Here is a 26,106-nt window from a genome sequence, read left to right as displayed (position 1 = left end):
TATATAAAATATTAAACGTTTAAACATTATTTAAAATATTCATACTGTAAATATGTAATCAGTATATAAACAAGCAATTGCAAATTAATGTCAAATAGGGCTAAATATGAATTTACATCATTACTTTTATAACAAAGTAGAAAATGTCAGTTATTATAATATTATGATTATACTATACTATAATATTAGCTGCAGCAATATGGTTTATACACAGATATTTTCTCCTAACATTGTCACATTTCTCCCTACAGTAGTAGTGTAAAATTTCGTCCTAATGGGGAACTTCACTTGTTTCTTGCTGTAATAATGATATATATATAAAATGCACATTTACAGTACACAACATATAAAAAATATGTTGTATAACTATATATACATAATGTATTATGATTGCAAAACGCTAAATATTAGCGATATTACGATTCTTCAGTACATTTATAATAAAGACTGAAAGTGTTAAATAAAGTAAACATTTTTAATTAGTTTTAAATTGTTACTTATATTTGCAGCACAATAGCATAGCAACAAAAACACAGCATTTGTATTACTAAATTTGCAAGCAAAATTGTGATAGATCTTTTGGCTTTCCACATGCACCTTCAGCACTTTGGTGTGTGCTTAACCGGAAGACATAATTTACTCTTCTATTTACAACACAAGGTGGTTCCATTTTAATACTGTATTGAAATTGTCTTTAAAATAAAAATCTATAATTTTCATTTTATTAAAAATAAGGTAATCTGAAAAAATGGAATCTTGTCCTCTTAACACTATTTATTAGTCTAACATTTTAAAAAACTTTTAAATTAACATTTTTTGGAAAGCCCACTCTATAATTTGGAAGATCTTAAAAACTATACAAATATATACTCTATAAAAATCATCATTACAAAGTTTTACATTTATTATAAACTTTGGTTTAATTTACAGTTAAATGTTCTGAGATACATTGAGCATAAATCATAGAAAACATTAGGAATAGTAATCTTTGGTTTAGTATAAGATATAGTATAAAATATATTCCAAGTCCATAGTCGTCCTTTTTCTGAAAAGCTTTTTAAACTAGAAAGACCAGAAGCGGAAGTTCCCCTAGCCCCCAAAATATTCTAAACTGTTCAGTCCTTTTGTTTGATCGTCTTCCTAGAGATGGCCTTCTTTGTTCAGGAACATCTTCATTTAAATATCTTCATTTAAAAGGATTTTTCTTCAATATTGTATCCTCTTCCATATTAGGTTATCCAGTTTGTGCTACTATCAATTGGTTAATGATTTCATCTCAACTGAATCTTCTTCATTTTCTTCTAGAACTTTCTGGCCATCTGTTGTATCTCCATTTATGAAGGTTGTTGTTTCTTGTTCGTTACTTGACTGTATGGTACCATTCTCCTTGTTTACTGGACGGCTTCTTTTCTGCAGGATTCGAGTGGATGAGTCATTTACAAATAATTATTGACACAGGTGTACCTAAATGGTACGTCACATAAAAACACCATGAACAACATGCATCATTGTTGGGTGTATCATGATCACCTAAAGATAAGTCACTTTTGCACCATGGTATTCATCAGACAAATGACACACCTCTCCTGGGTGGGTCATACAATTGCATAATGTTGGCTCAATAGCTTGATATTATTTTTATAAAAAGGAGTGAATAAAATATAATAACTGACCATTTTGTATTCTACAATGAATGCTGCTATTTGTACTGATAGTGCCTCCACTGCAAAACCAGACACAAGTGCTGAAATTCCTAAGGGGGCTCCATGGATCCTGTAACAGTAGGAAAAAAACCACCTTATTAAAGCCAACTCTCAATACTGTTAACACTATTGTGCTTGCCTTCCCGGGCGTTTATTGTTCAGGATTTTTAGAGGCTGTTTATTCGAGGGAGGCGTTAATTTGAATAAATACGGTATTTATATTTGAAATTTAGCAGTAGTAAGAATAAATTGAAGATGGCAGATAGTTATCTTTAAGTAATAGCCCAGTGGTTTTGCACAGACTAGATCTGTGTATTTTGGGTTTATTATAATTCAGTCCCAGACATTTTACAGTGATCAATTGGGTAATGCTCTAGATTTAAGCCATCCAAAAAATATATATATATATTTAGACAAATTGCCATGGATAACCATAAGCAAATTTATTCACAATCCTTCTTAAATGTGATCTAGATATTTAGGAAAATAGCCAAGGATAACCACAAGCGAATTTATTCACTGTGGTAATCCTGTACACAAGACAACACATACACAACCCTCAGGAGTGTAGAATAGGGGTGTAGATATGCTACCATATTGTAAATAATCTGAAGTAACATAATATAAAATATGTAATTAATAAATACTATCCATCACATAGAAACAAGCCACTACTGATTTATAACACTTCAATTAGGAGCATGATGGTATTAACTATAAATGATGTTGAGTGTAATTGCATAAAATGTAAACATGTTTAATTACAACACTAATTGGCTTATGTTCATTTGTAAATAACACAGGCTATATCACCCACGTCTGCATGCAACCATTCAATACCAGCTAAGAAATTGTAAACATTAAGAGTACTTGACAGACATTCACACACATGCAACATAAGTTAGTTGACCAATCACAAGCAATGGATTATTCGAACTGTCGCTTGTGATTGGTCAACATGCTTGTGTTGCGTTTACATCCTTGCGTTACGTCCTAGTGGGAACCAAGCTTAAACAATAGGGACGACTAGGACCTATGAAGTTAAGTTTTAACTTAAATAAAATTACTTGGGACATTAAATAACATAATTTACATGAATGTGGACTCCATCTAATTTAAACCTGACAGTGTGTTATCCTTTTAAAATCCCAGCTGAATACATTCTTTTTCCAACTATTACATTTTAACCATTTACTGTTTTAAGCTCTGTCTACACTATCAAACTAGTTTGACAAAAAAAGTGTGATTTGCCCAAAATGTGGTAGTGATATGCCCAAATATGGTAGTGATGTGACATTAGTATACAATGAAATATCTTACCCTAGTTTTGGAAACACGTTCAAAACAACAATTAATATGACCAATCTCATAATAGCACTAGGAAATATTGCTGTGGTTTTCTTCATTAATAGCAACCATGATGTATTATGGGATCTCCATCCCACTAAAACGAGAAAGAAAAACAAAGCAAAAAAATTAGTAGAAAATAAGTTCAATTAATTAAAGATGTATTGTCCCCCAAAAATATGAAATTTTTAATGAAGATTAATTAAATCAAACTTTGAATAGGTTATTTTGTAGTTTTAATAAAGTGAATCACTTCTGTAGAAAAAAAAAACGGAAAAAATAATGTTTTCACTTATAAATGATAAATGGTTAAATTCCCCCAAAAATCCATTGGCTGGCAACCAATTTGATCATTTTTTGCTTTAAATTCCAGTTTTTTCAGGTAAATAAATTTTTTTTTGATCCAATTTTTGGTCAAAGTCAATAACTATTATGTGACATTAAAATGGCATATTCAACAAAAAAAAATTAAAAAAAATTATTTTCAGGGGGACAATACATCTTTAAATGAAATCAATTACAATTATAATTTGCAAATCAAGTTTTATTAAGTCAGATACTGCAGGGTTGTATAACATAACATTTTAGTACAGTAAGCTCTGTCTACAATATCAAACTTTATGTGACAACAAAATTTGATGTGCCCATATATCAGCATGATTTTGCCCATATTTGGGCATAACATTAACATATTTGGGCACAAGTTGCATCGTATCTGAAATGGAATTGAGCATGTAAGAAGCCTAACTTGGATAGCATTATAATAATGCTATCCAAGTTCCATTTTAATAAAGTGTAATAAAAGTATTTGGCTCCAAAAGAACCTATAAAAAGTAACCTTACCTAATAAGGGGAACACAGAGAATATCTTCAATGGTACCACGCACATTTGAGCGACCTCTTCAGATACGCCCAAACTACTTGTGTAAAAATTAACTACAATTCCAGGAATCCAAAATAAACTGGAAGCAACCTAAAATCATAAAATAGAATATACAAACAATTTTAAATTGTATTATAATTTATATATGTACATATATTTAATATAACATACTGACCCCAAGCCACCAAATTCATAGTGTATACATTGACCCAGCTAACATTTGATCCTGGGGTATACTGTAAGTAACTCACAAATCTGACCTCATGATTTGTTTAGATTGTAGGGAGATAGGCTTTACCCATGTCTGTCTCTACTTCAGCTACTGCAGTAACTGTATATATATATTCAGTATTTGTTCACTGCAATATCATATCATTTTTAGTTTGTCTAAATTTAGAAGTTTATGGGGAATTCACTGGAATAAACAGTGCAAAAAAGCCTTCTAAATAACTGCAAATATTTATAAGTTAAAAAGTAAACAATACAATAATTGTGTCGACTGTATTTGATTGTGATACTCTCTGAACAGTTCAGTTTATTGTGGAGTCAGTTATTTATTACAAAAACAAAGTTATAATTGGTTTTTTTAATTAAAGATCAAAATATGTTACCGCAAATCCTTGCAGAAGACAACATATATCAAAATTCTTTATATGTCTCCTTTTTACCATGGTGCTCTCTTTTTTCTATAAGAAACAAATGGAAATATTAAAAATACTGAAAGGTAATCAATGAATTTAATCATTACTTTTTCACTCTTATCATGCTCTAAGGTTCAAAGGTTAAAATAAAGCATTCAATTAGATTATGATGCCTATATTTATAGATACAAAGTTTGCATATGAATTTACAAATAATAGATTATAGCTATTTTAAGCAACAATACAAACCATTGAAAGTGCAATTGCGATTCAAAGATGTACCAACTATTATATTGTTATTAAAACTAGATAACTAGGGCGATAACGATCGACGATAAAAAGATAAATATGCATTTTCCATACCTAAAACAAAAGAATTTTAAAAAGTTTTCATCCTAGAACTATAGGATTATCATCTATGCTGCCTTTGATGAAAATAATATTTCCACACGTCCAATCAAGTGACGTCATGATTAGTAAGAGCAATAATATCGTTACAATACAACGATTTTATTGTTTTATTGATCATGACGTCATTTGATTGGATTTTCAAAAATATTATTTTTATCAAATACAGCATACATGATTATCCTATAGTTCTAGAACGAAAACTGTTCCTAATTTCTTTCGTTTTATCCAAGAAAAATGCATGTTTATCTATTTATCGTCGATCGTTATCGCCCTAGTGTAAATGGGCCTTTATTCTTTCCAAAATCAGTCACCACTCTTGCATTGCAAAAACCTGAATGCAATATACAGTACCACCTAATGCAGTATTTATGGACATAATGATGTCATATCAGTACCATATTTGGCTATATCAGTACCATATTTGGGCACATCACACTTTTTTTGTCAAACTAGTTTGATAGTGTAGACAGAGCTTTAAAAAACAGGAAACAACCAAATGCAACATTCTTAATTGAACCCCCAGTGATAAGCACAAATATATTATTATTATTCGTTTTATAACATACCTAGTTTTAACGAGAGACTACTGTAGGCCAAGGCCTAAACCATTCGAAAGGGCAGGACTCCAAATTTGGACGCGGAGTAGAACAATTATAGACGGCGCACATGACAGGTTGATTTTCGAACGCGATCAGTCTTACAGCCTCATGTCACACATGTTTGCTCACTGTGTAATAAGAATGAACGCGTATTTTAACTGAATTCAATGTGAACAAACAACAAAGTTGCACACTTGGTGATAGTATTTAATGGAGTAGTTATTGAATATCATGTGACCCACAATCTTCAAACCAAATGACAAGAATTATCTACTCAGGTGTGTATAAAGTTAGTAGTGAAAATTAAATGTGTCAAATTAAACAAACATTTTAAAAAGTAAATAAAGATAAAATAACATTGTTAAAAACATGCAAGTATTTTCCCCAGTATGCAAAACATCTTTTTTAGACACTTAATAAGACTTAAGGCAAATTTCTCCAGACGAGCAGCAAGGGTAAGTTGAAAACCGCCAAGTTTTCCCAAGTAAAATCTGTATCTATCCTTTTGTGTATTGTGTGTAAATGATCATAAAGAATAACATAGATTCTATATTTTTATTACCGCTCGTCTGTGTAAATTGGCCTTTACACTGAAAAGCTCTGTGTGTCTTATTCGACCAAAAATGATAATGAATACTGGCTTAGTAAGCCAATATGGTAACATCACCATTTCACCTTCTTACCTTTAAAAAAGTAGGTTGTAGTGCTTTGAGATCATTTAACCAATTGAATGGAAATGTACCTATTGGGTACGCAAGGCTCAGAGTTGCTAAGGCCTTTAACAAAAAAACAAGACACGAATTATGCTCTATTGTTAGGCTTACCTTTAAGAAACTAGGCTGTAAAGTTTTGAGATCATTTATCCAACCAAAGGGAAGTCTACCTATTGGGTATACAATGCTCAGAACAGCTACAGCCTTGAAAAAATAATAAACTTAGTGAGAAAGTTGGCTCTGAAAGAGAGTAGGTGAAAGGTAGTTTGTTCCATTGGATTATTTTAGTAGTGCTTTGTTTGTCTTTTCTCAAATGATTACAGTAGTATTATGTAGGCAAAGAGTTAAAATCCAATAAGTCATAATGATATGCCTTGACTGCTTTTTGTGTTGTCATTTTAATCCCCTCTGTAAATTCACAATCAGTGAAGGGGAGGGGTGGTTGTGGCAGGGCCTAAAACTAGTGAAGTGCTGAACTTATTTTATTTCCTATCTTTTCCACTACAATTTGTAAAATTTAGAGGGGGCCTGGGCTGACTGGGCTTGCCTTGAATTCGCCCCTGCACAATAGTATACTATTTTTACAATAAAATTAAATCCTTACTTGAATTGCCTCATCTGACCCCTTTAGATCTCTGGCTACAAACAAGTTAATAATCGTTCTGCTAATTGTTTGAACACCCCGAACAACTGCAATTGGCCACCAAAATTTCAGTACTCTTAAAACACTCAGATTACTCTCCTATAACACAAACATTAGACACATGGGTCCATATTGAATAAATGTTGTTGAATTGTGAGCTTGGGTCAAAGGTTGTTGAATTTTGGGTCAAAGGTTATGGTGTTGGCAATAATCTGTATAAAATAAAACTGCAATGCATAATAGAGTTGGTTTATTACACAAATAAAGTTTTATGTTTCTCTAATGAGCAAAAAGTTGCTGTGGGTTATGGCAGTTTTATTTACTGTATATTGACAGCAAGCTAATCGTATGGTTGAGAGTGTTAAAATGCTCAATTAAATCCCTTTACTATGAACCATGCATAAATACTCTTCTTATAAATCCTACAGTAGTTTCATTTCATTTCAAAGAACATTTATTCACGTCCAAAAGACAAATAGTAACAAAAACAAAATGGCAAGTGATAATAAAAGAAAATGGACGAAGGTAAATCCCAAAAAGATTTGAATCTTGTGACGGGATTGCCTTTATAAATTTAAATTTAGAAAAGAATAAATATAAATAAAGTTAATAAATTAATTTAACAATAAAGAAATAAAAAATGAGTATAATACCACTAGATACAAGTTTGAAAAAAAAGTTCATATCTGATCTGAAGTTACTTGATTTGTAGATAACGTAATTCCTTTTTTGGTGTGGGGTGTCTCCTTTTGTGTTCGTTCAAGCCCTGTCCAGTTCTGTGGGTGTAAAAAGCTATTTTTCACATACCTGTGTTGTTGCTAGTTCGGTGGTAATGGTGGTATGATTTTGTCTCCATCTTCTTAATATGAGGAATCCAATAAAAAGTATACTAAGTCTTGTTGTTGCACCAGTATATACGGCAATAATTGGAACCAGGACAGGTTTTGTGTTTACTAAATCTGTCTGCAGTAATCCAAATATCGTAGCAATCTATTGATAATCATAAGGGATCATGTAAAAAATATAACTACATTGGTTACTTTTAGTCTTAACCCATTTATCAGGAGTCCCCTAAAATTTGAAAATAAATCAAATAAATAAAATTTTCCTTAATAACTATACCATAGTTACACTAGCAACCGTCTCGCATCGTGCGGGCCGGTCCTGCATTTCAAAGTTTAGTTTAGTTATAATGGGAAAGTTTAGGCTATGCCTTTTTAAACCCCATATCAACTACATTGTGTCGATGCGATTCTTGAAGGTATTAGTGGTCTCCGAATTGACAACGTCGGCTGGTAAACTGTTCCAATGGTTTATTACTCGTTGCGAGAAGGCATGTCTTCTACAGTTCAATCCTTTATGGAAAATAGGCTTGAAAAATCTCAGGTGATGCCCTCGAGTAATTCTGCTAATGTTACTTCTCATTTGGAAAAAGTCATCCTTGGCTACACCCTCGAAATCTTTAACAATTTTATATGCTTCAATCAGGTCACCTCGAATTCCTCTGTCATACAAGGTTGTTAGGCCAAGAAACTTTAAACGATCTTCATATGAATATGAACGGATACATGGAACTAATTTTTTTAAATTTTTAATGAAACACGCATTTTGAACAAACAATGCATGATCACATATTTGTCACGCATTTAGCAAAAGTATATGTGTGGTCATTTTTTATCACAATTTGAGAGGAAAATGCATTCAAATTAATTGTTACATTTTTAAAAAGTATATAGAATATTATGCGAGTATTCATATAACACCACATATATCAACACAAATATGTAATATCAGTGGAAAATTACAATTACAGTATCCGCAGTCACTGGGGCGATAGCCAGCATCCATGCGTTATTCACGATCGCGATTACTAAATGTAAAATCCTATGTTGGACTGACACGACACAGTGACATGAACAAACAAAAGAGTAACATTCTAATAATAATATTATTTGCATCGTTTACCATACCGGACATTATTATCAGAGACTTCCCCCTGACGTTCGCATTAAATTCAAAATAGGATTGTTTTGCTGATTCCTAGCGTGCTATTAGAGTGTCATTTCTGGCCAACTAGAGGTGACATTCATCATGAATTGTGTGCGACAGTAACATTTACAGCCATCTACTGAAGGAGTGCCAGTGAACTAAATTCAATCTATAAAATGTTAGCTATATTATGCTCCATGTATTATTATGGACCAAAGACCGGTTTTTGGTATAATTTTTTAATAATAATTCTCCCTGCAATAACAACAAGATTTTAATTATTGTTTTTTATTCATTATGCAGTTGATTTAACAGAGTACAAATTACCAATGCTATGATCTCATAATAAAAATTGATATTCAATAATATTTCACTTAAACAATAAACATAATACTAACAGTAAAACAATAAAACATTGAATTAATAATACCATGGTTTGTATTATTTAATCTCCAATACTCACCTGCACTGCTACATCTGTCACAGATGCGGTCCCAACGAGGGCAGTGTATTTCATCTGCAGAATATAACCTGCTATGTAATATATCTATTAAAAAAATGATAAATGATTATTCACGTAGAGAATGTGTGATGTTTTAATTGTAACATAGGTCTAACCAATCTAGTGGAAAAGGTTTCGGATTTCAATTGAACATTAAATTAATTTATTATTAATTTATTTAATATAATTTAATAATCAATTAATTTATAGATGATTCCTTACTTATAAGTTATATTGGCTTCTCTAAATTACCAGTCACAAAGACTTAAACATCCTGGTGGCGTCTTGTTTGTCTTCCTAACAGGTATACGTTTAAAAACACTAATAAATTTGAAAATTTAACTCAAAATTAATTGTTTTTTACACTTACCAATCCTTGAAAAAGTGGAAAAAAGCTGAGCATTAAAATAGATTTTCTAATAGCCTCGCCAACTCTTTCATCCAAGCTGTAAAGTGTATGTGTGATGAAGTATCCAAAGTCGGTATATGCTGAAATTATTAATAATTTATAAATTAATAATTATATTTTATATATAATATAGATAGCTTTATATTCTCAATTTTGTCCAAGTACTTTCACTTGCACTGATGAAGGGCTAGTGTTGCCTGAAAGCTCTGCTAATTTTTCTGGCTGTTTTACTTTATCGTTTTGATTTAGTTTTGGTGAATTTGATTTTGTATCTCCATTGAGATCCAGCCACTGATACCCACAGCATTGTCATTTTTGCAGTAATTTGGGAATGAGATCTCTCACCCTAGTGAAACCATTATTGAAGCAAAAAGGGCCCGCCCACTAACATGTGACCTGATTGTTTGATATTTATTTATACTGGGCAACCTCTTCATTAAAAGATTGGTCTCTCAGAGGGCCAGGTGTATTTTTAAAATTTCCATTCAAAAGCTCTTATTGACATTTCAACAATTATTAGTCAGCAGCAACCACTAATAAAGTTTTCCCTGAATATGGGTGTCCCCTGAATATGGGTGTCCCCTGAATATGGGTTGGACATACAACATATATTTTAATTTGTTCATTTCACTTAATTGTATAGGGATGTCGAAAAGAGGGGTTCTACTGTAAATTTCACCTGTTAGTAAGCCAAATATCAAAACGATGATCCAAACCAAAAAAAGTGTTAATAGTCCGATTTTCGCTTCCTTTTTGTTGTGAACTAACACCAAGGAAACATTTTTTAACTCTTCAAAAGGTCCAGCTGCAAACTTTGTGAGGGAGTATGCTATACCAAAGGTAGCAAGCATCTCGGTGGCATTTTCCGCAGATGATAGTCCTCGATTCAAAACCTGGTAAAAGAAAAAACTTAGGCCTAGTTTGGTTGGTTGTGCATTGCATAATTTAATAATATTTTTAATACTCTCTTGTTTTGCCCAATATTTTTTGCTTTGAAAAAAATAGCTTGTTTGTTAAGTGTCAAAGTGTCATCATATAGGCCTAGAAAAAAAAGAAGATTACAATAGCCTAGGGGCCTAGGCCTAGCTTTACTTTGTTCTTTAGTCTACTACCAGGTCCAGGCCTATATATAGGCTAGTAGCCTGTAGGCCTAGGAGTGAAAATTGCATTAGCAGCCGGGCTAGCTATAGTACAGCGGGCCTGGCCCTACTACTAGGCCTAGTCTACTAGGAGTAGTAGGCCTTTCTATCTAGGCCTAACTAGGCATGCCTAGTACTAGGCCTAGTTACTAGTAGGCTAGTTAGCCTGGCTGGCTTACCTGTTCAGCAATATCGGTAACAAATGTAGTTAATCCGAGTGGAACGAGAAACTTTGTAAGCAGCCAATATACTTTGTGATCCATTTTTAGCGTTGGTCTCTTTTTGAGATCTGGAGATGATGTTTCAGGTTTCTTTTATTAAAAGTAAAACTGAGTTGAAACATGACGAAACTTTGCCAAACGTTTGCTCAGATTTTTATTTACGACTTGCATGCATGATCAATTCGTGTGGCAATACGTCATAAAACTTATAATGTTTATAGAGGGCAGCATGCAAAATTGCCCCTTCTTCTCAACTAGGCCTAATGTATCTAAATTTGATAAAGATTGCTTCTTCTCTACTAACTTAAAATTGATAAAGATTGCTTCTTCTCTACTAACTTAAAATTGATAAAGATTGCTTCTTCTCTACTAACTTAAAATTGATAAAGATTGCTTCTTCTCTACTTACTTAAAATTTGATAAGTGAATTAGAACAAAAAAATAGGCTATTATTAGGAAACTAATTACCATTATTGACGCAAAGAATTTAAATCATGGCATTTAATGTATAGGCTTGTAATTTTTGCTTTGTAAGAAGTGAAATCTGGTAGACAATTAGTTTTGTATATGCGGCGCGCGTGACCAATTAGAGTAATTAGGGTGACCCGTTTCTATTTCTTTTACTTTTTAATCCTTCTTAAAAACATGACGACGGTCTATAAGGAAACAATAACGAAAGACCATTTCACAAGAGAACAACTCTAAAACGAAAAAGAAGTCCTCTCAAATTGATCATCGTAATGCATCATTGTTCAAATCTACCTAAATCCAAATAAGATTGTCTTTGGCTTTTATTTTACTTGACTCCTTACAAAAATATCTCTCTTCTTTACCAATGGGAAGTTTGGTAATTGTCTCGGGTATAAGCAAGATCCGAACTGGTGTGCCACAGAGCACAGTTGACCAATATTATTTCTGATCCTTATTATTAATGATGTTTTAAGTCTGAGATGCTGCGGAAAATGTAAGTATGTGAGGATAATCTCACACTCTAAATTACAGATATATCTGGACAAACTGGAACGACTGGTGCAATGTCAACAATAGTGTCGTCCAAATCTTGTAACATATATTATTATTATTATTTTTCTTTATAATTAGCTTACAATAATTTGTTTACAACTAAATAAAGTGCATCTGTGATACGAGATACTGTTTGCGTTCTGAGTTTCTACATTTGTTTGTTTCAATTTCAGTAGTCAATGATCGCTCCGTATTTTGAGCTTGATACAACTAGAGGGCGGCTTCTTTTCTGTATTGAAATAATAATAAGAGGTTTGTTTGTTTTAAAATTCAAATATTATTATTATTATTATTATTATTATTATTATTATTATTATTATTATTATTATTATTATAGTTAAAACTTGAACAAAGACAATCGATAACACTGACCATTTTGTATTCTACAACAAATGTTGCTATTTGCACGGATAGTGTTTCCACTATGAATCCAGACAGAAATGCTGCAACTCCTAAAGGTGCTCCATGTATCCTGTAAAATTGAAAAAATGCCCTTTAGTAATGCCGACATGTGATCCAGAGAATGGTGAGACGCAATGGAATAAATTCTGTTTTTTTTCTTTGCTTGAAACCAAAGTGTTGTTTCATCGTTGTGATGTTTCTTCTTGCTTCGTTTTTGGTTTGACACATGTGTTATTTAAAATCATAGAGGGAAGCCCAATTTTTTCAAAAATCTATGGATCCAACAGAATTGAAGAATCTTTAACTTATTGTTTAAAGGTTTGTATGGCAAAAATAGTACTATAGAGGATTGTGATCCTGTGTTTCCAAAATAATAATATTATTAATAACAATAACATAATAATAATATTTACAGACGATTTTTATAGAACATACCCGAGTAATGGAAATAGATTCAAAACGGCGAAAAATATGATCATTCGTATAACACAGCTAGGAAACACTACCGCCGTCTTCTTAAGTAATATCAACCACGACGTAATATGAGATCGCCATCCAACTGAAAGACAATAATTAGAAAGCCTTTGTAAAAAGTTTTAAAAACAGCGTTGTCTGTTGAAGAAGACAACACACACATTTATTGCTTAACAATTTTCGCCAGTGTAGCGGAACAAAATTCTATATAAAATTACCATTATTATTTGCAACACATTCAATCAATCAATTGATCAATATTATTTATCAATACATATAAATACAGATGAAAAATACATATTTTAGAAATGAACATTGAAAGGTAATATAACTAAGATAGGACATCTTTTTTTTTTAATTTTCAATATAATTTTTGTTGCTTGAATCCAGATAATTATCCAAAATAAGATGATTTTTAACCATTTACCATGAAGGAATTGAGCGCTTCTTGTACCACCCGATTCTGCAGCTGTCATTAGATAGAGTCTGACTATCACGAGTCATCTAGATACGTGTTTAGATGTATTAAATACAAAGATAGTGTAATACAGCCAGACACGTATCTAGATGACTTGCGATAGTCAGTTAGACTCTATCTAGTGATTGGGCAAAACATGAGAATTTATTTAACTGTGTAGATACCACGACTCATAAAACATTTGTAGAGGAGACTCTAGAATACTGTCCACCTGAGATTGGTATAACTGTCAATCATGGTCTTGTATCTAATTGCATTGATAAACTCTCGACTTGATGGTTTGGGTGGTGAACATCTTAACTATGCTAGTAAACGACTTATATATATATCTATATATATATATAAACAAATCAGGCAAAGAACATTAATTCTAAACCGCCCGGTGATATACTGAAATTTAATTAATTAATTTGAAACGATAAAGATGAGGAAATCTGTGAGAATGAGAAAAAGTCGCCCCAACCGAGACTCGAACTCGGACCGCCTGCTTGATATGCAGATGTCCTAACCATTAGACCACTGGGGCTTTCATGGTATTGTTCGAACTCGATTGGATAGCGACTCTTTAACATTCTCGGCGTGGTACGGCGGAACAGCACTAGTCCTCAGTTGTACGCACGCGCACCAGAGATCAAATTGATACGCCCTCATCTTACAGTATTTTTATATATTATATTTGCTTTAATGCTATGCTGTGTCATGGTAATGTAACTAAAGATCTTGTTAAAGTTATTTTGTCGATTGTTAAGAGTAAATCAGGTGATTATTACTATTAATAACAACTATATACCTGCTTTAGCGTCTGTATTATCTAAGGTTTTTTAATTTATTTAATCACTGCGATAACGCATTGGAATCTAACGACTACCAATTTGCATTTAAAGCAAAACACTGAGACATGTATCTTTGCATTTAAACGTCAATGTCATTGACTACTACAATAGAAACGGTAGCCCAGTTTTTGCCTGCTTTCTGGATGCCAGTAAGGCTTTTGATCCAGAGTTTTTCGGAACTAGAGATAGATGCCATGCGTTGCGTCTGGTCAGATGAAAGGGGCTACCCGTACATTTATAGATGTTGTGCCGCTGCACAATAATTAGAAGATGAAGGTGTTAGCAAAAAACACCAGGTACAATTACCTTGGCTAACAAGCAGTGTTTGTTGAAGGCATGGTGAAAGGATTTCAATCAATGGACTCTTTATAACATTAACAAGCTCATTAATAATTGTATTCATCTATATTGTGCTGCCATTTGGTGTGACTGTCGTATGAATACAATAGATCACTACAATAATGCTCTGCGCCGTATGCTGAATGTTTCTAGAAGCAGCAGTACCAGGATGTTTATTGAACATGTCGTCCCTTCTTTTAATGAGTACAGTATATGCGAAAATCTATCTGTAGTTTTATACAACGTATGTTGAATAGTTGTAATATTCTTGTTGGTCGTATGCTCCATAACTCAAACATGTATTGTAGATGGAGAAGTATCCCATATATTTAAGCTTAGAGTTTGCGAACTTTCTTTTTCTGTTTGTACGTTTATTGATATGGATGAAATATTCCGAAATAAAATAAAAGAAATTGAAATTGAATAGCTGCAGAATCGGGTGTGTGTACGGTAATGATTGATCATGCACACATGACTTTCTATTAATTATTTGATTGGTTAAACAAATAAACCGATAATCTTAGTTATGGCTGTGGAAACAGGGCCTTACTTCACCATTGAAATCTGTTTACTAATAGTGTTTGTAGGCCCTAACTACTATAATTAAAACACAACCAAAGTAATGTTACTTATTAAGGTGGACACCGAGAACATCTTTAATGGTACCACGCACATCTCAGCAACCTCTTCAGACACGCCCATACTACTTGTGTAAAAACTCACCACAATTCCGGGAATCCAAAACAGACTAAAAAAAACCTAAAAACACCACAAATTAATATAATGTTACGTTTGTTTGTGACGTGTACAACCAAACCAAAAGCAGGCGCGGCGCTTTCTGGGATTTCTGTAAAACGGGATCAAAATCAGGCGTAAAAAATCTGTCTAGCGTCTAAAAAAGAAAGAGAGACAAACAAAAATATAAAATAAACACAACCATTAGGCCTAAGTGGAAATATCAGTACATTGCTGAATAACATTTTAGTCTTTAAATTTCATACAGATAAAGATAACAATATTACCGAAAATCCCAGAATAACACAGCATATATCAAAATTCCTTATATGTTGTCTTTTCACAAATGTTTCTGTTTTCTACAAAAAAAAGTAACAATATAACATTAAGTATTAATATCAATTTCATTACATTGTAAAATTCTTATTACTTCTTTGTTTCTTGTTTATGTTGAGGACCCATTTTTAAACAAGCGTTCGTGTTATTGTATTGTAACTTTTCGTTTTTATTGATGTTTGGTTTTGTCTGCCTTTTTTATACGGATAGCAATACATACGGAAGTTGCCGTATCGTACTAATGAAACCTTTATTTAAACTTGACTGTTTCCCTATTTCGTCGCTAGTTCAAAACATCGTATCTCCTTTTTTTGTGGTTTTTCTTTCCTGATATAACGGCAGAAAGCAGGCATTTTTGTGCATGCCCATATTTATTCGTTGATGTTTTGATCAAACCTCGTATGTCATTTTATTCGTTTATTTATTAATTATTTTAAAAAAATATTTGGAATCTGTGGTATTTTTCAAATTTATTAAAGGCATAAATTACAAGCACAATATAAAAAAACATAAAAGACAACGTGGATTTGTGTCCTGTAAAATTATTCAAAATTTAATTCCAAATAACATTTATTTTCTTCCTTTTGAGATTGAAACAATAATAGAAAAAAAAAATTTAAAAAAAAGCCTAATATACAAATAACAATAAATCCGGTGAAAAGGAAGAAGGATCCCATAAAGATACAGGATCTTGAGTCGCGTCTGCCTGATGCACAGAGCGAACGGATAGAGACAGGCGGGAAACGGAAGTCTGCCTGAGACACAGAGCGAACGGATAGAGACAGGCGGGAAACGGGACAGGAAAAATCAATAGAAAACAACCAGTTTGATAGATAATAATAAAAAAAGATAAAATAGCGACGATATGTTGCTTCTAATGCCAGGAGGGATTCAGTTTGTCTGTACAATATACTATAATAGGCTAATTACTGCATTAGTGTAGAGTAATTTAGCATCATATTTTTACTATTAATGCTAACAATGCTAAATAATATCCTTATGGTCATTTTTTTTTATTTATAAATTACAAATTTAAAAATATTACTGGTTGAAAAAAAAATGAAAAATACATATTTTGTGAATTATTTAACATTTAAGACCAATTAATATGTCAGTTATGATGGAAAATATGTAAATACAGAACGAATGTATTGCTATACTCAATTTGCTTTCGGTAAATTGTTATTTGTTTGATAATTAATTGTATGTACTTTATATCGTTTGAAATCGTTTGTCGAAATCAATAATGTTTGTTAAGTTTGTTCACGGTCAAAATATTTTTAAATATGTTAAAATATTAAAAATATATTGTAATAAATTACAGCTTATTCTCAGTATTATTTGTTTTTATTTCAAATCTATACAAATATAAATGAAGTACAATAAACTGGACGACCTAAAACAAAAAAAAGAGTGTTAAAAAAAAAACAAGAAACAACTAAACCAATGTCGATATAAATTGTAACAGGTATGGAGTTTCTGAAAAGATTTTCAATTTTTTCTTAGATGTTGAGAAAAGTTCAATACCCTTCAATGTATGTTTCTACAATGGTCAAGTATCATAGATAAATCACGTGATGCAGCGTCACATGATGCCTACGGGCGCCTATATCATAGAACCAATGTAATGCGTTGACCAGTTACTTTAAATAATTCTCGAAATATTCGCATGTGTGCCGTTGTATCATAGATTTGCCTTTGGTACACACTCTGATGATTCGAAGTAGCTTAGCGTCAGAGAGCTAATTACGTCATACGCCCTACTCTACTCTCAGAGTGAGGCAAGCATCTGACTTATGATAATAATACAACCCATTCGTTTATAAAGTACGGTAATTTTAACGGTATAAGGTATGATTGAGGATGTCTCAACAAGTCGGTATACTACAATGTAAATTGGAACAAGCGAAACCTCGGGACATTCTCAACCATACTTTATTTCCCTTTAAAAATGAATGATGTACTGCAAACTTAACTTTACTAGTGTTTATTTCTCTATTTACGTTTCAAAACATAGTCTATCGCACTTTATAACGTCACTGGTGTTTATTATCCAAGCAAACCTTCAAACATTATCCACATTTTCATTTCTTACCTTCAAAAAAGCAGGCTGTATAGATTTTATGTCATCTAACCAATGAAAAGAAGCTAAAGCTACTGGAAAAACAAGGCTCAGAACTGCTATGGCCTTTGATACGAGGAAAAACATATTTTTTGTATTTATTTATTTAATTATACTCTTGTGAAATACAAGACCAGCCAATTCTGGCTTATGAGTGAATATATAAAATAACAATTATAAATAGACACGGATTAAAAATAGACAGATAAAAAACATCAAATAAAATAACTACTTTACAACAGACTTACTACACCAAACCTCTTTTTTCTCTCTCTCTCTCTTTTACCGAGTAGAAGGAAAAAAAGAGAGGGAAAAATTGTAGGCCTATATGTAAATAAATAATATTAAAAATTACTTTTTACATATGACAGCATTAACTGCTATAGCCCAAAAAGGTATTATAGATAATGAGTTTTTCTAAAACTAATAACAATTGTTTTTTAATATGAGGATTTACATCTGTAAAAGGAAAATAAGAGCGGGGAAAAAAAGAAAATACAGATTCTATTTTTTATTATCGTATTTGCAGTTTTAAGATGATTAAAAATCAAAAACATTTCTACCTGAATAGCCTCATCTGACCCATTTAGATCTCTGGCTACAAACAAGTTAACAATTGGTCTGCTGATTGTTTGAACACCTCGGACAATCGCAAGTGGCCACCAAAATTTCAGAACGTTTACAACACTTAGATTTCTCTCCTAAAGATATAAGATTAACAACTTAATTACTGCCAGTTTTATGGATTTGACAAAAATGCAATGAAAATTATTATTATTACATTAGATGTACGTTTACGTAATAATACTAATAATAGAAAATTCGTGCAACATCCGTCTATCCGTATGGATAAAATTCGTGTACCATGTCACACATTCTGTGTATCTTGACGTGATACCGATTTTCGATGTGTTTCGACGTGCGTGATTTATTCGTTGGAAATTAAGTTGTTAAAACGTACCAGCAAAACTTAAATTATTGAAAAAAAAAAGTTTTAGTATAAAAATGTTTCAAGAAAACGACAAGGAAGTAAAAAATGTGGTTAGGCCTTATAAACTATATAGCCCTCTTACGATACGTAAAATGATTTTACACAAATGTAAAAAGCTATTCAAATGATATTATAAGGTACAGTTAATTTCAAAATGGAAACATGGAAGTTGGCTATAGTACATTCATCTTAATTAATACTTGGCTCGTTTAGGCCTACATGACTTACGTGTGGTGTTTGTAGTTCACTCACAAGGGGCGTCCTTTTCCATCGTCTTAAGACGAGTAATCCAGTTGAGAGTAGACTAATTCTGGTTATGGCACCAATATAGACAGCAAAAATTGGAATTAGGATAGGCTTTGTTTTTACTAAATTTGATTGCAGTAATCCAAAAATTGTAACCGCCTATAATAAAACAGTTATACTTTACTTCTGTTTTCGAATTATATAATTACATTTTTAAATTTATAAGTAAAATAGTACAGTGTAGTAGCCTAAAATAGCAAGCCAATTCTTAAAGTCATTGATTGTAATTGTTAGAAACTGTTTGTTAGCATTGTGCACTATTCTAAGAAAGTTTGCTATAGAGTGTAAGTTTGTCCAACAAACTAGCATATTTGGAAAATTTCCTTGGAGTTTGCTGAGATCAGTAAACTATTTTGTCAAGAAGGTTCGGTCAAACTAGCTAGTGTACATTTGGTCGAACTTATTTGTTGGTTAAACATTTGTAAAATAGTTCTTAGAAAAACTTGGAGTTTGTTTAGATAAAATTATTAGCAAACTAGTACATTTGGTTAAAACAAAGTTCTTGCTAAACTTGGAGTTTGCTGAGTTAAAATTATCAGCAAACTAGTGTCTCATGAAGGTTCGGTCAAACAAGCTAGTATACATTTTGGTCAAACTTGTTTTGTTAAATTTTTGCAAACGAGCATTATGGAAAATTGTTCTTGCCAAACTTAGAGTTTGCTGAGATGAAGAAGGTTCGGTCAAACTAACATTTCGTTAAACTTTAAAATTTGAATTTTGTAAAAAAACAAAAACAAAACAGACTGCGACTTAATTTGACCCCATTGAGTAATTTTCCGAATGATCTTGAAATCAAAACGGTACTGGGTTTTGTCTACTAGCACTCCTAGCGTCTCCTGCTATCAACTACAGTAGCCATAAATTCATAGAAGCACTGATGAAGAAAGTTGTTTAATTTTAAATTTAAATTTTAAGCAGTTCTACTTAATTTGACCTCTGTCCTTTGTGTGAATTCTCATTGTACTGACCTGGACTGCTACATCTACCACAGATGCGGTTCCGACAAGGAATGTGTATTTCATCTGCAGGATATATCCTGCTAAGTAAAATATCTATTTAAAAAATAAAAATTACTAACTGGATCTTTTGATATATGCACATACAATTTGCACATTCCTAAAGCGAATGATCGAATAATCGATCTCTTCCGATTGGTCTCCGTGGCCGATTTGAAATAGACTTGAACCCTGAAAAGGCCTTTCCACAATCGAAGTGGATTGGAAATGGTGTGATGTATCGATTCTCGGTCGAAAAACAAGTCCAATCCTTGGGCCGGTCAAGAAAAGACTTCAGTTTTTTATTTCATGGAGGTGTATACTTTCATGCTAAGTCAAAGAGATTAGCATCTTATTTGTAGTTCTAGTACCAGTTCTGGTAGGCCTATCTATAAATATATGGTTGATGTTTTTTGTATTGTTGCTTTAAAAAAAAAAAACTTACCAAACCCTGCAAAAGTGGGAAGCCGCCAAGCATTAGCATAGCTGTCTGTATGTCCTGTCCGACGTCTTTGTCTAAACTGTAAAGTGTATGTGTGATGAAGTAGCCGAATTCGGTATATGCTATTTAGTATGAAATATTTCAGTGGTAAAATGGATGACATTATAAAAATATATCGCATCTCCAATGATAGTTATTTTAACAAAACAGGTTTGCATAGTTATTGCAGTAACTGCAGTAGAATAATTTTGACATGGTCCATTATTAGTTTCGACAAGGGCAGCCAAATATGTTTATGTTATTGAATAATAATTGTTAATATTTTATATAGGTGATGTATGTGAAACACTCTCTATTACAATATCGTGAGAGATTAATTTTCTAATAGGCATTTTATTTTAAGAAAAAAATGTTTGGTTTGTTTGGTAGTACCTGTTAGTAAAGCAAATATCAGGACGATGACCCAAACCGAAAACATTGTTAATAACCCGATCTTTGCTTCCTTCTGGCTATGAACTAACACCAAGGCGACATTCTTGAATTCTTCAAAAGGTCCGGCAGCAAACTTTGTGAGTGAGAATGCTATACCAAAAGCAGCAAGAACCTCAGTGGCATTTTCTGTAGATGATAAACCCCTGTTCAAAACCTGAGGCAAAACAAAAATAACGCTTAAAAAAACACCAATATTATTACAAGTTGAAACTCGAGAGATCCGAGAAATCCAACTTCATGATTTAATAAATAATTTGATTTAAGAAAGATAACTAAAACAAAATTAAGAAGAGAAAAAACAAATAAAAAAGGTTAAAATACAATTTAATTGGTATACTATACGTTTTGTATATGTAAGCCTAATATATGCTGAATGAAATAAAAGCGGGGAAGACTCGCAAAAGGGAAAACAAATTAATTGTAGTCCTTACATTCGATACACAAAACAAATGTACCGTACCCACTTATTTAATCCCCGTATATGGATTACCCATGGAGTTTACCTGTTCGCCAACATCGGAAACAAATGAAGTGAAGGCAAGTGGTACAAGGAACTTAGTAAGCAGCCAATATACTTTGTAATCCATGTTTAGCATCAGTCTCCGTTTGGTATCATATGGCCGTTTAACTGAAGATTTAATGAGTTTTAAACCGGTGACATAGCATTTAGATGTGTTATTTAGATTAATTATGCCTTTATGTTGCATTGATAATAAAAATCAGCGTAAAAGCAATTGCCTTTTTTGGGTGGTGGGGTGGGGGGAAGCGGTTAGTCGCGTGCAACGCGACTCTACAGCTCATTATGTCGGTCGGTTGGTCGGTCGGTTGGTCGGTAAACACTATAAACTTGAGCACGCGACTGCAGCCATGTATATGGCCTTGGTAATTGTGGGGTCATCACACTTTTATATCATCAGCTGAATAATTCGAATATTTCGAATGTTCATTCTATTTATTTATTCATTATATTTATATTAATATGATGAACTTATATAACTAGAAGAAACCCACCACATAGTGCGGGTAATCCACCCACTCCACACCACCGTTCTTTAAAACCTCAGCAAGTAAAATTCTGGGCATTTTGTGGTACATTATTGTACTCGAATCCCAACCTATAAAAACATAATATAATGTTTAGTTTAATTCTTTTTATGCCACGCCAGTAGGGCTGTTTATGTCGTATACCGCGCTGGGTATACGCCCTGGTATTGTTTTTACTGGTTGTTAAATTATTGCTATACCTCAAGTAGAAGTCGTACGAGATGTCATACCTAAAATATAATAAGTCGTATGTAAGAGATAATAAGTCGATATAGTAGCATTATGTAAAAGATTTTCTCAAATTTTTATTTACGACTTACATCACATGCTTTATCGATTCGTGTAATAGAATTATAAAGTAAATGTAGAGGGCGAATATATAAATGAAGGTATATGAAGGGATATTTACTTTTCGAAACTTTTAAAACCGTACAGACCAATTAACCACGCGGGCCCTGTGTAAGATAATAATGGTCATTTGATGATTATGATTGAATGTCAATGATAAGTCTAGTTAATTTTCCTTAAGAGCGTCTAGTCTGGAAACAATTTAGTTGTAGTAGTTAGTTAGTACATACAGTATGCATATTGACAAATTAGTTGCATTTGGTGGCCGCCGGTACCGACAGACACACCCGGAGAAATGAGTTGCACTTGGCTCTGTACCAACCGAAGCGCCTGGGAAATTAGTTGAATCTGGCCGTGAACCGACCGAAGAAATGGATTGCATTTGGCCCTGTACCAAATGACGCACCTGGAGAAATTAATTGCATTGGCTCGGTACCGACCGACGCACCTGGAGAAATTAATTACATTTGGCCCTGTACCAACCGACGCACCTTGATAATTGAGTTGCATTGACCCTGTACCAACTGATGTACCTGGAAAAATTATTTGCATTTGAAAGTACTATTGAACTATTGTTCAATAGTGCGTATTATATAACCTAAATAAATTCCTGTCATTTGATTGGACGATTGTAGGTCACATGGCGTGCAATAGTACGCACTATTAAAGGATCGTTTAATAGTACTTTTTTCGTGTTTCGCGTTTGGAAAATATTTTTGTTATACTATTGCTTTTAAAATACAACAGCGCCACCTATTTTGTACTTTCGCCGCGGATAATGAATGTTATGACTGGTTCATTTTTGGAGAGATAAATAATGTACTAATTAAAATCAAAAAGGCATTTAAATTAGCTTTAGATTGTTTGTATGATTTTGATTAATTAATGTGAACATCTCTACAAGACGTGGAATCGTTGGAAAAAACATAATTAGCCTAGATGAGTTCCAGTTGCTTGTCGAAGTTTCGTATTTGGTATTGCTGCCTCCCAGCCTAGCAAGTAGGCCTAGGCCTTTTAGTTAGTATCAGGCTATGCCTAAGTGGGTTAGCCTTGCTAGGCCTTGGATTGTTTGGTCGTTTGTTGACATAATTACCAATACAGTAGGTGTGTTTATAAAATCCAAATAAATATAATATTTAATATTTATTAAAAACCAAAAGTTACTGTTTTAATGTGAATCATATGTAAGCCTTGGCTGGGCCTACCTCTTATTTGATTCAAAGGACAGGAATCTATTTAGATGTTATATACAACAAATAATGGATGTTTTATATTCGTGTAATGGTACAAATAATGGTGTTTGGTGAATGATGAAATGTTATATATCAACTCGTCTTCGCCTCGTTGAAATATAACATTTCATCATTCACCTCATGCCATTATTTGTACCATTACACTCATAAACATTTATTATTTGTATACTATTGCACGCTATGTGACCCACAATCGTCCAATCAAATTACTGGAATTTATTATGGTGTTTATGTGTTAAATCACAAGATATCAATACTTTTAACATCACCTTTTCAATTTATTGGGTTTCACGAGATCTAAAACATTTTCTATATTAATGTATTTATAGTAATTCCGTGACTATGATACAAAACTATTAACTTTTACATTAGAAAAATAGTCATCAGTGTCGTAGACTACATAAAGTGTTACTTAAGGCTTATAGTACAGGAAAACTATGAAATATGGTTGAAAAAATTGCAACAGAATTTATTTCACCACAATGCATTTCTATAAGGTCCCTATATGAACATACTAAAAGTCTAGAAAAATCCAGGTAGGGGAAATAGGTTTTTTTAAACAAAATGGCCGCCAATGGCGAAAATGCCTAAAAAAGGACAAAAAAACATAAATGATAGATCTAATTACCATTTTATAACAGTTTTTACAATGGTTTATATATTTCTTTACAGTTTCGAAGATCTGAACTACAATATACACATTATTTTAAGTGCTGTTAATTTGGAAATGGCCGAAAAACAAATGTTTAAGTATCTAGATATATCCCTATTGTTATAATATATAAAACGCAGTCCTTCCTATGCTTATGCATAGGATTACGGTGTCAATAATACATTTGTACTGTTATAACAATATATTACAACATTGGTGGTGCCAGCGGAGAGGATTATAGGGATGGGAGATCATATGGGAAGGGTGAGGGAGTCTTTCAGGAGTATATGTAGACAATATGATGACATTTCGTAATATAAAACAATATCCCATTGAGTGCTGTTTCAAGGATTTTCATTTTTAAAAGTGACTAAAACTACCCTTTACCGGTATAATATTGTCGGAACTTCTGGGTGCGCTCCCATTGATGGCCCAGCCAATTGATGCTAGCTGCGCTCCCCCCCCCCCCCGCCATCACTGGACTACAATCTATTACCGTATTTATTCGGATAAACACTACATTCAGAAAAATTGAATAACCTACGCCACCGCAACCCCTCCCACGCCCCCATCGGACATCATTTTGAATTTATTTCCTCGAATGTACGCCCCGCCACATGCATATTATACACAATATTATATTTTAACACATTTCTATTTGTAATAGAATTCACTGAATGACATGATGGTGTTGTATTTGTTCATATCTAAATGGTGCATTTATTTGATTATACATGTTACCACATTACACCCACAAACATAAACGCCTCTCTCCGAATAAACTCCTCACGACGATTACACGCCCCCACTATCCTCCTTAAAAATCAACCACCAAGGGCATTTATTCAAATAAATGTGGTCATTTCATTTTCATCTTGTCAGTATCTCATCCTCCATCTATTGGTGGGGAATTGAGCATGTGCTGATGCCGTGGCATTCTTAAAAAATAGTGGAGCAGCAGTCCAAACCATATTTTCTGCAGCTGCAATTCATTTTACTACAACCTTATTTACAGGTACATCTAATCAACTTTAATAGTTTCTCTGGTGGTGCTGGTAGTAAATTTGTCATCAATACTTTCCATCCCTAGTCTCTGGGTTGAAGAGTATTTCCTATCCACTGCTATACCTGGTAATAAAGACTCACGAAAGGAAATTTTGCAGCAAGGGAATAGATTTGCTTTTTGCAACTTTCTCAAAGAAAAGTGGGCTGTCTAAAGTCTCCATTGACTTCCTTCCATATATAGCTACCAATGCCAAATTCCTGATGCAATGTTTTCTTTTTTTTTGGAAACTGTTTGGTTTACAGAATTTGACATACAACTCCAACTGTGATGTGATGATTTTTAAGACCAACACCTTTTCCTAAACCAAATTTACTTACGGCCCATAATTATAGCCATTAAACACAAGAGTTTACTATGCCTTCACATAACGTAACAAACATACATGGTACATAATAAATGTCTTGAAATGTTGCTGTTTCGGGCTAAGAGGTTTGATGTAGCAGTGCTCCCCCATTGATAACATACAGTAGGCAGTGAGATGAAGGATTCTGAGTAGTCTAGCAGTGTAGTGTGTATGGAGTCAATTGAGTAAATGAGGGCTGCAGGAAAAGTACAAGGTTCTTTTTCAACAAATG

The 26,106-nt window shown here is 32.9% G+C and overlaps 3 protein-coding genes across 4 annotated transcripts; all 3 read right to left on the bottom strand.

The window, feature by feature from the left end:
- Nucleotides 1-102: 102 nt before the first annotated feature.
- LOC144842752 (progressive ankylosis protein homolog) lies at nt 103-11,350 on the bottom strand. 2 transcript variants are annotated; one of them, XM_078699271.1, is made up of 12 exons: nt 11,159-11,350; nt 10,520-10,733; nt 9,802-9,920; nt 9,393-9,476; nt 7,748-7,930; nt 6,902-7,039; nt 6,409-6,501; nt 4,545-4,619; nt 3,894-4,023; nt 3,024-3,147; nt 1,674-1,773; nt 103-1,410 (listed from the first exon to the last, which is right to left on the bottom strand). In XM_078699271.1, exons 1-12 carry the CDS (start codon nt 11,240-11,242, stop codon nt 1,255-1,257), a joined length of 1,500 nt encoding a protein of 499 aa, XP_078555397.1. In that variant the 5' UTR covers nt 11,243-11,350; the 3' UTR covers nt 103-1,254. The 2 variants fall into 2 exon arrangements, with proteins under 2 accessions (XP_078555397.1, XP_078555398.1); XM_078699272.1 differs by lacking the exon at nt 6,409-6,501 and adding an exon at nt 6,268-6,360.
- An 808-nt stretch (nt 11,351-12,158) lies between these two features.
- Nucleotides 12,159-15,476, bottom strand: LOC144843654 (mineralization regulator ANKH-like). Its single transcript, XM_078700537.1, has 4 exons — nt 15,379-15,476; nt 13,061-13,184; nt 12,596-12,695; nt 12,159-12,452 (listed from the first exon to the last, which is right to left on the bottom strand). Exons 1-4 carry the CDS (start codon nt 15,449-15,451, stop codon nt 12,393-12,395), a joined length of 357 nt encoding a protein of 118 aa, XP_078556663.1. The 5' UTR covers nt 15,452-15,476; the 3' UTR covers nt 12,159-12,392.
- A 48-nt stretch (nt 15,477-15,524) lies between these two features.
- LOC144843448 (progressive ankylosis protein homolog) lies at nt 15,525-21,755 on the bottom strand. Its single transcript, XM_078700233.1, has 9 exons — nt 21,672-21,755; nt 21,109-21,322; nt 20,680-20,798; nt 20,208-20,291; nt 19,162-19,338; nt 18,506-18,643; nt 17,916-18,008; nt 15,772-15,843; nt 15,525-15,641 (listed from the first exon to the last, which is right to left on the bottom strand). The coding sequence occupies exons 1-9, from the start codon at nt 21,753-21,755 to the stop codon at nt 15,525-15,527; spliced, it is 1,098 nt and encodes a 365-aa protein (XP_078556359.1).
- Nucleotides 21,756-26,106: the final 4,351 nt, after the last annotated feature.

This window comes from Antedon bifida, chromosome 5, assembly GCF_963402885.1.
Source record: "Antedon bifida chromosome 5, ecAntBifi1.1, whole genome shotgun sequence".
Classification (NCBI taxonomy): Eukaryota; Metazoa; Echinodermata; class Crinoidea; order Comatulida; family Antedonidae; genus Antedon; species Antedon bifida.
The sequence above is the reverse complement of the archived record's forward strand: the minus strand, read 5'-3'. Positions and strand labels throughout refer to the sequence as shown.

What these genes read in the sequence shown, in the direction of transcription:
- LOC144843654 (XM_078700537.1), bottom strand. Translation starts at nt 15,451, where the DNA reads ATGGGCGTGTCTGAAGAGGTTGCTGAGATGTGCGTGGTACCATTAAAG. An exon ending in CTCGGTGTCCACCTTAATAA is followed by an intron (nt 13,185 to 15,378) that starts GTAACATTACTT and finishes ATTGTCTTTCAG; the next exon opens with TTGGATGGCGATCTCATATT. An exon ending in TTGTTGTAGAATACAAAATG is followed by an intron (nt 12,453 to 12,595) that starts GTCAGTGTTATC and finishes ATTTCAATACAG; the next exon opens with AAAAGAAGCCGCCCTCTAGT.
- LOC144843448 (XM_078700233.1), bottom strand. Translation starts at nt 21,755, where the DNA reads ATGGATTACAAAGTATATTGGCTGCTTACTAAGTTCCTTGTACCACTT. An exon ending in TGGTAGATGTAGCAGTCCAG is followed by an intron (nt 19,339 to 20,207) that starts GTCAGTACAATG and finishes GTTTTATTATAG; the next exon opens with GCGGTTACAATTTTTGGATT. An exon ending in GTGTTATTCTGGGATTTTCG is followed by an intron (nt 15,642 to 15,771) that starts GTAATATTGTTA and finishes TTTCTTTTTTAG; the next exon opens with ACGCTAGACAGATTTTTTAC.
- LOC144842752 (XM_078699271.1), bottom strand. Translation starts at nt 11,242, where the DNA reads ATGGATCACAAAGTATATTGGCTGCTTACAAAGTTTCTCGTTCCACTC. An exon ending in CTCTGTGTTCCCCTTATTAG is followed by an intron (nt 3,148 to 3,893) that starts GTAAGGTTACTT and finishes TTCTCGTTTTAG; the next exon opens with TGGGATGGAGATCCCATAAT. An exon ending in TCATTGTAGAATACAAAATG is followed by an intron (nt 1,411 to 1,673) that starts GTCAGTTATTAT and finishes CGAATCCTGCAG; the next exon opens with AAAAGAAGCCGTCCAGTAAA.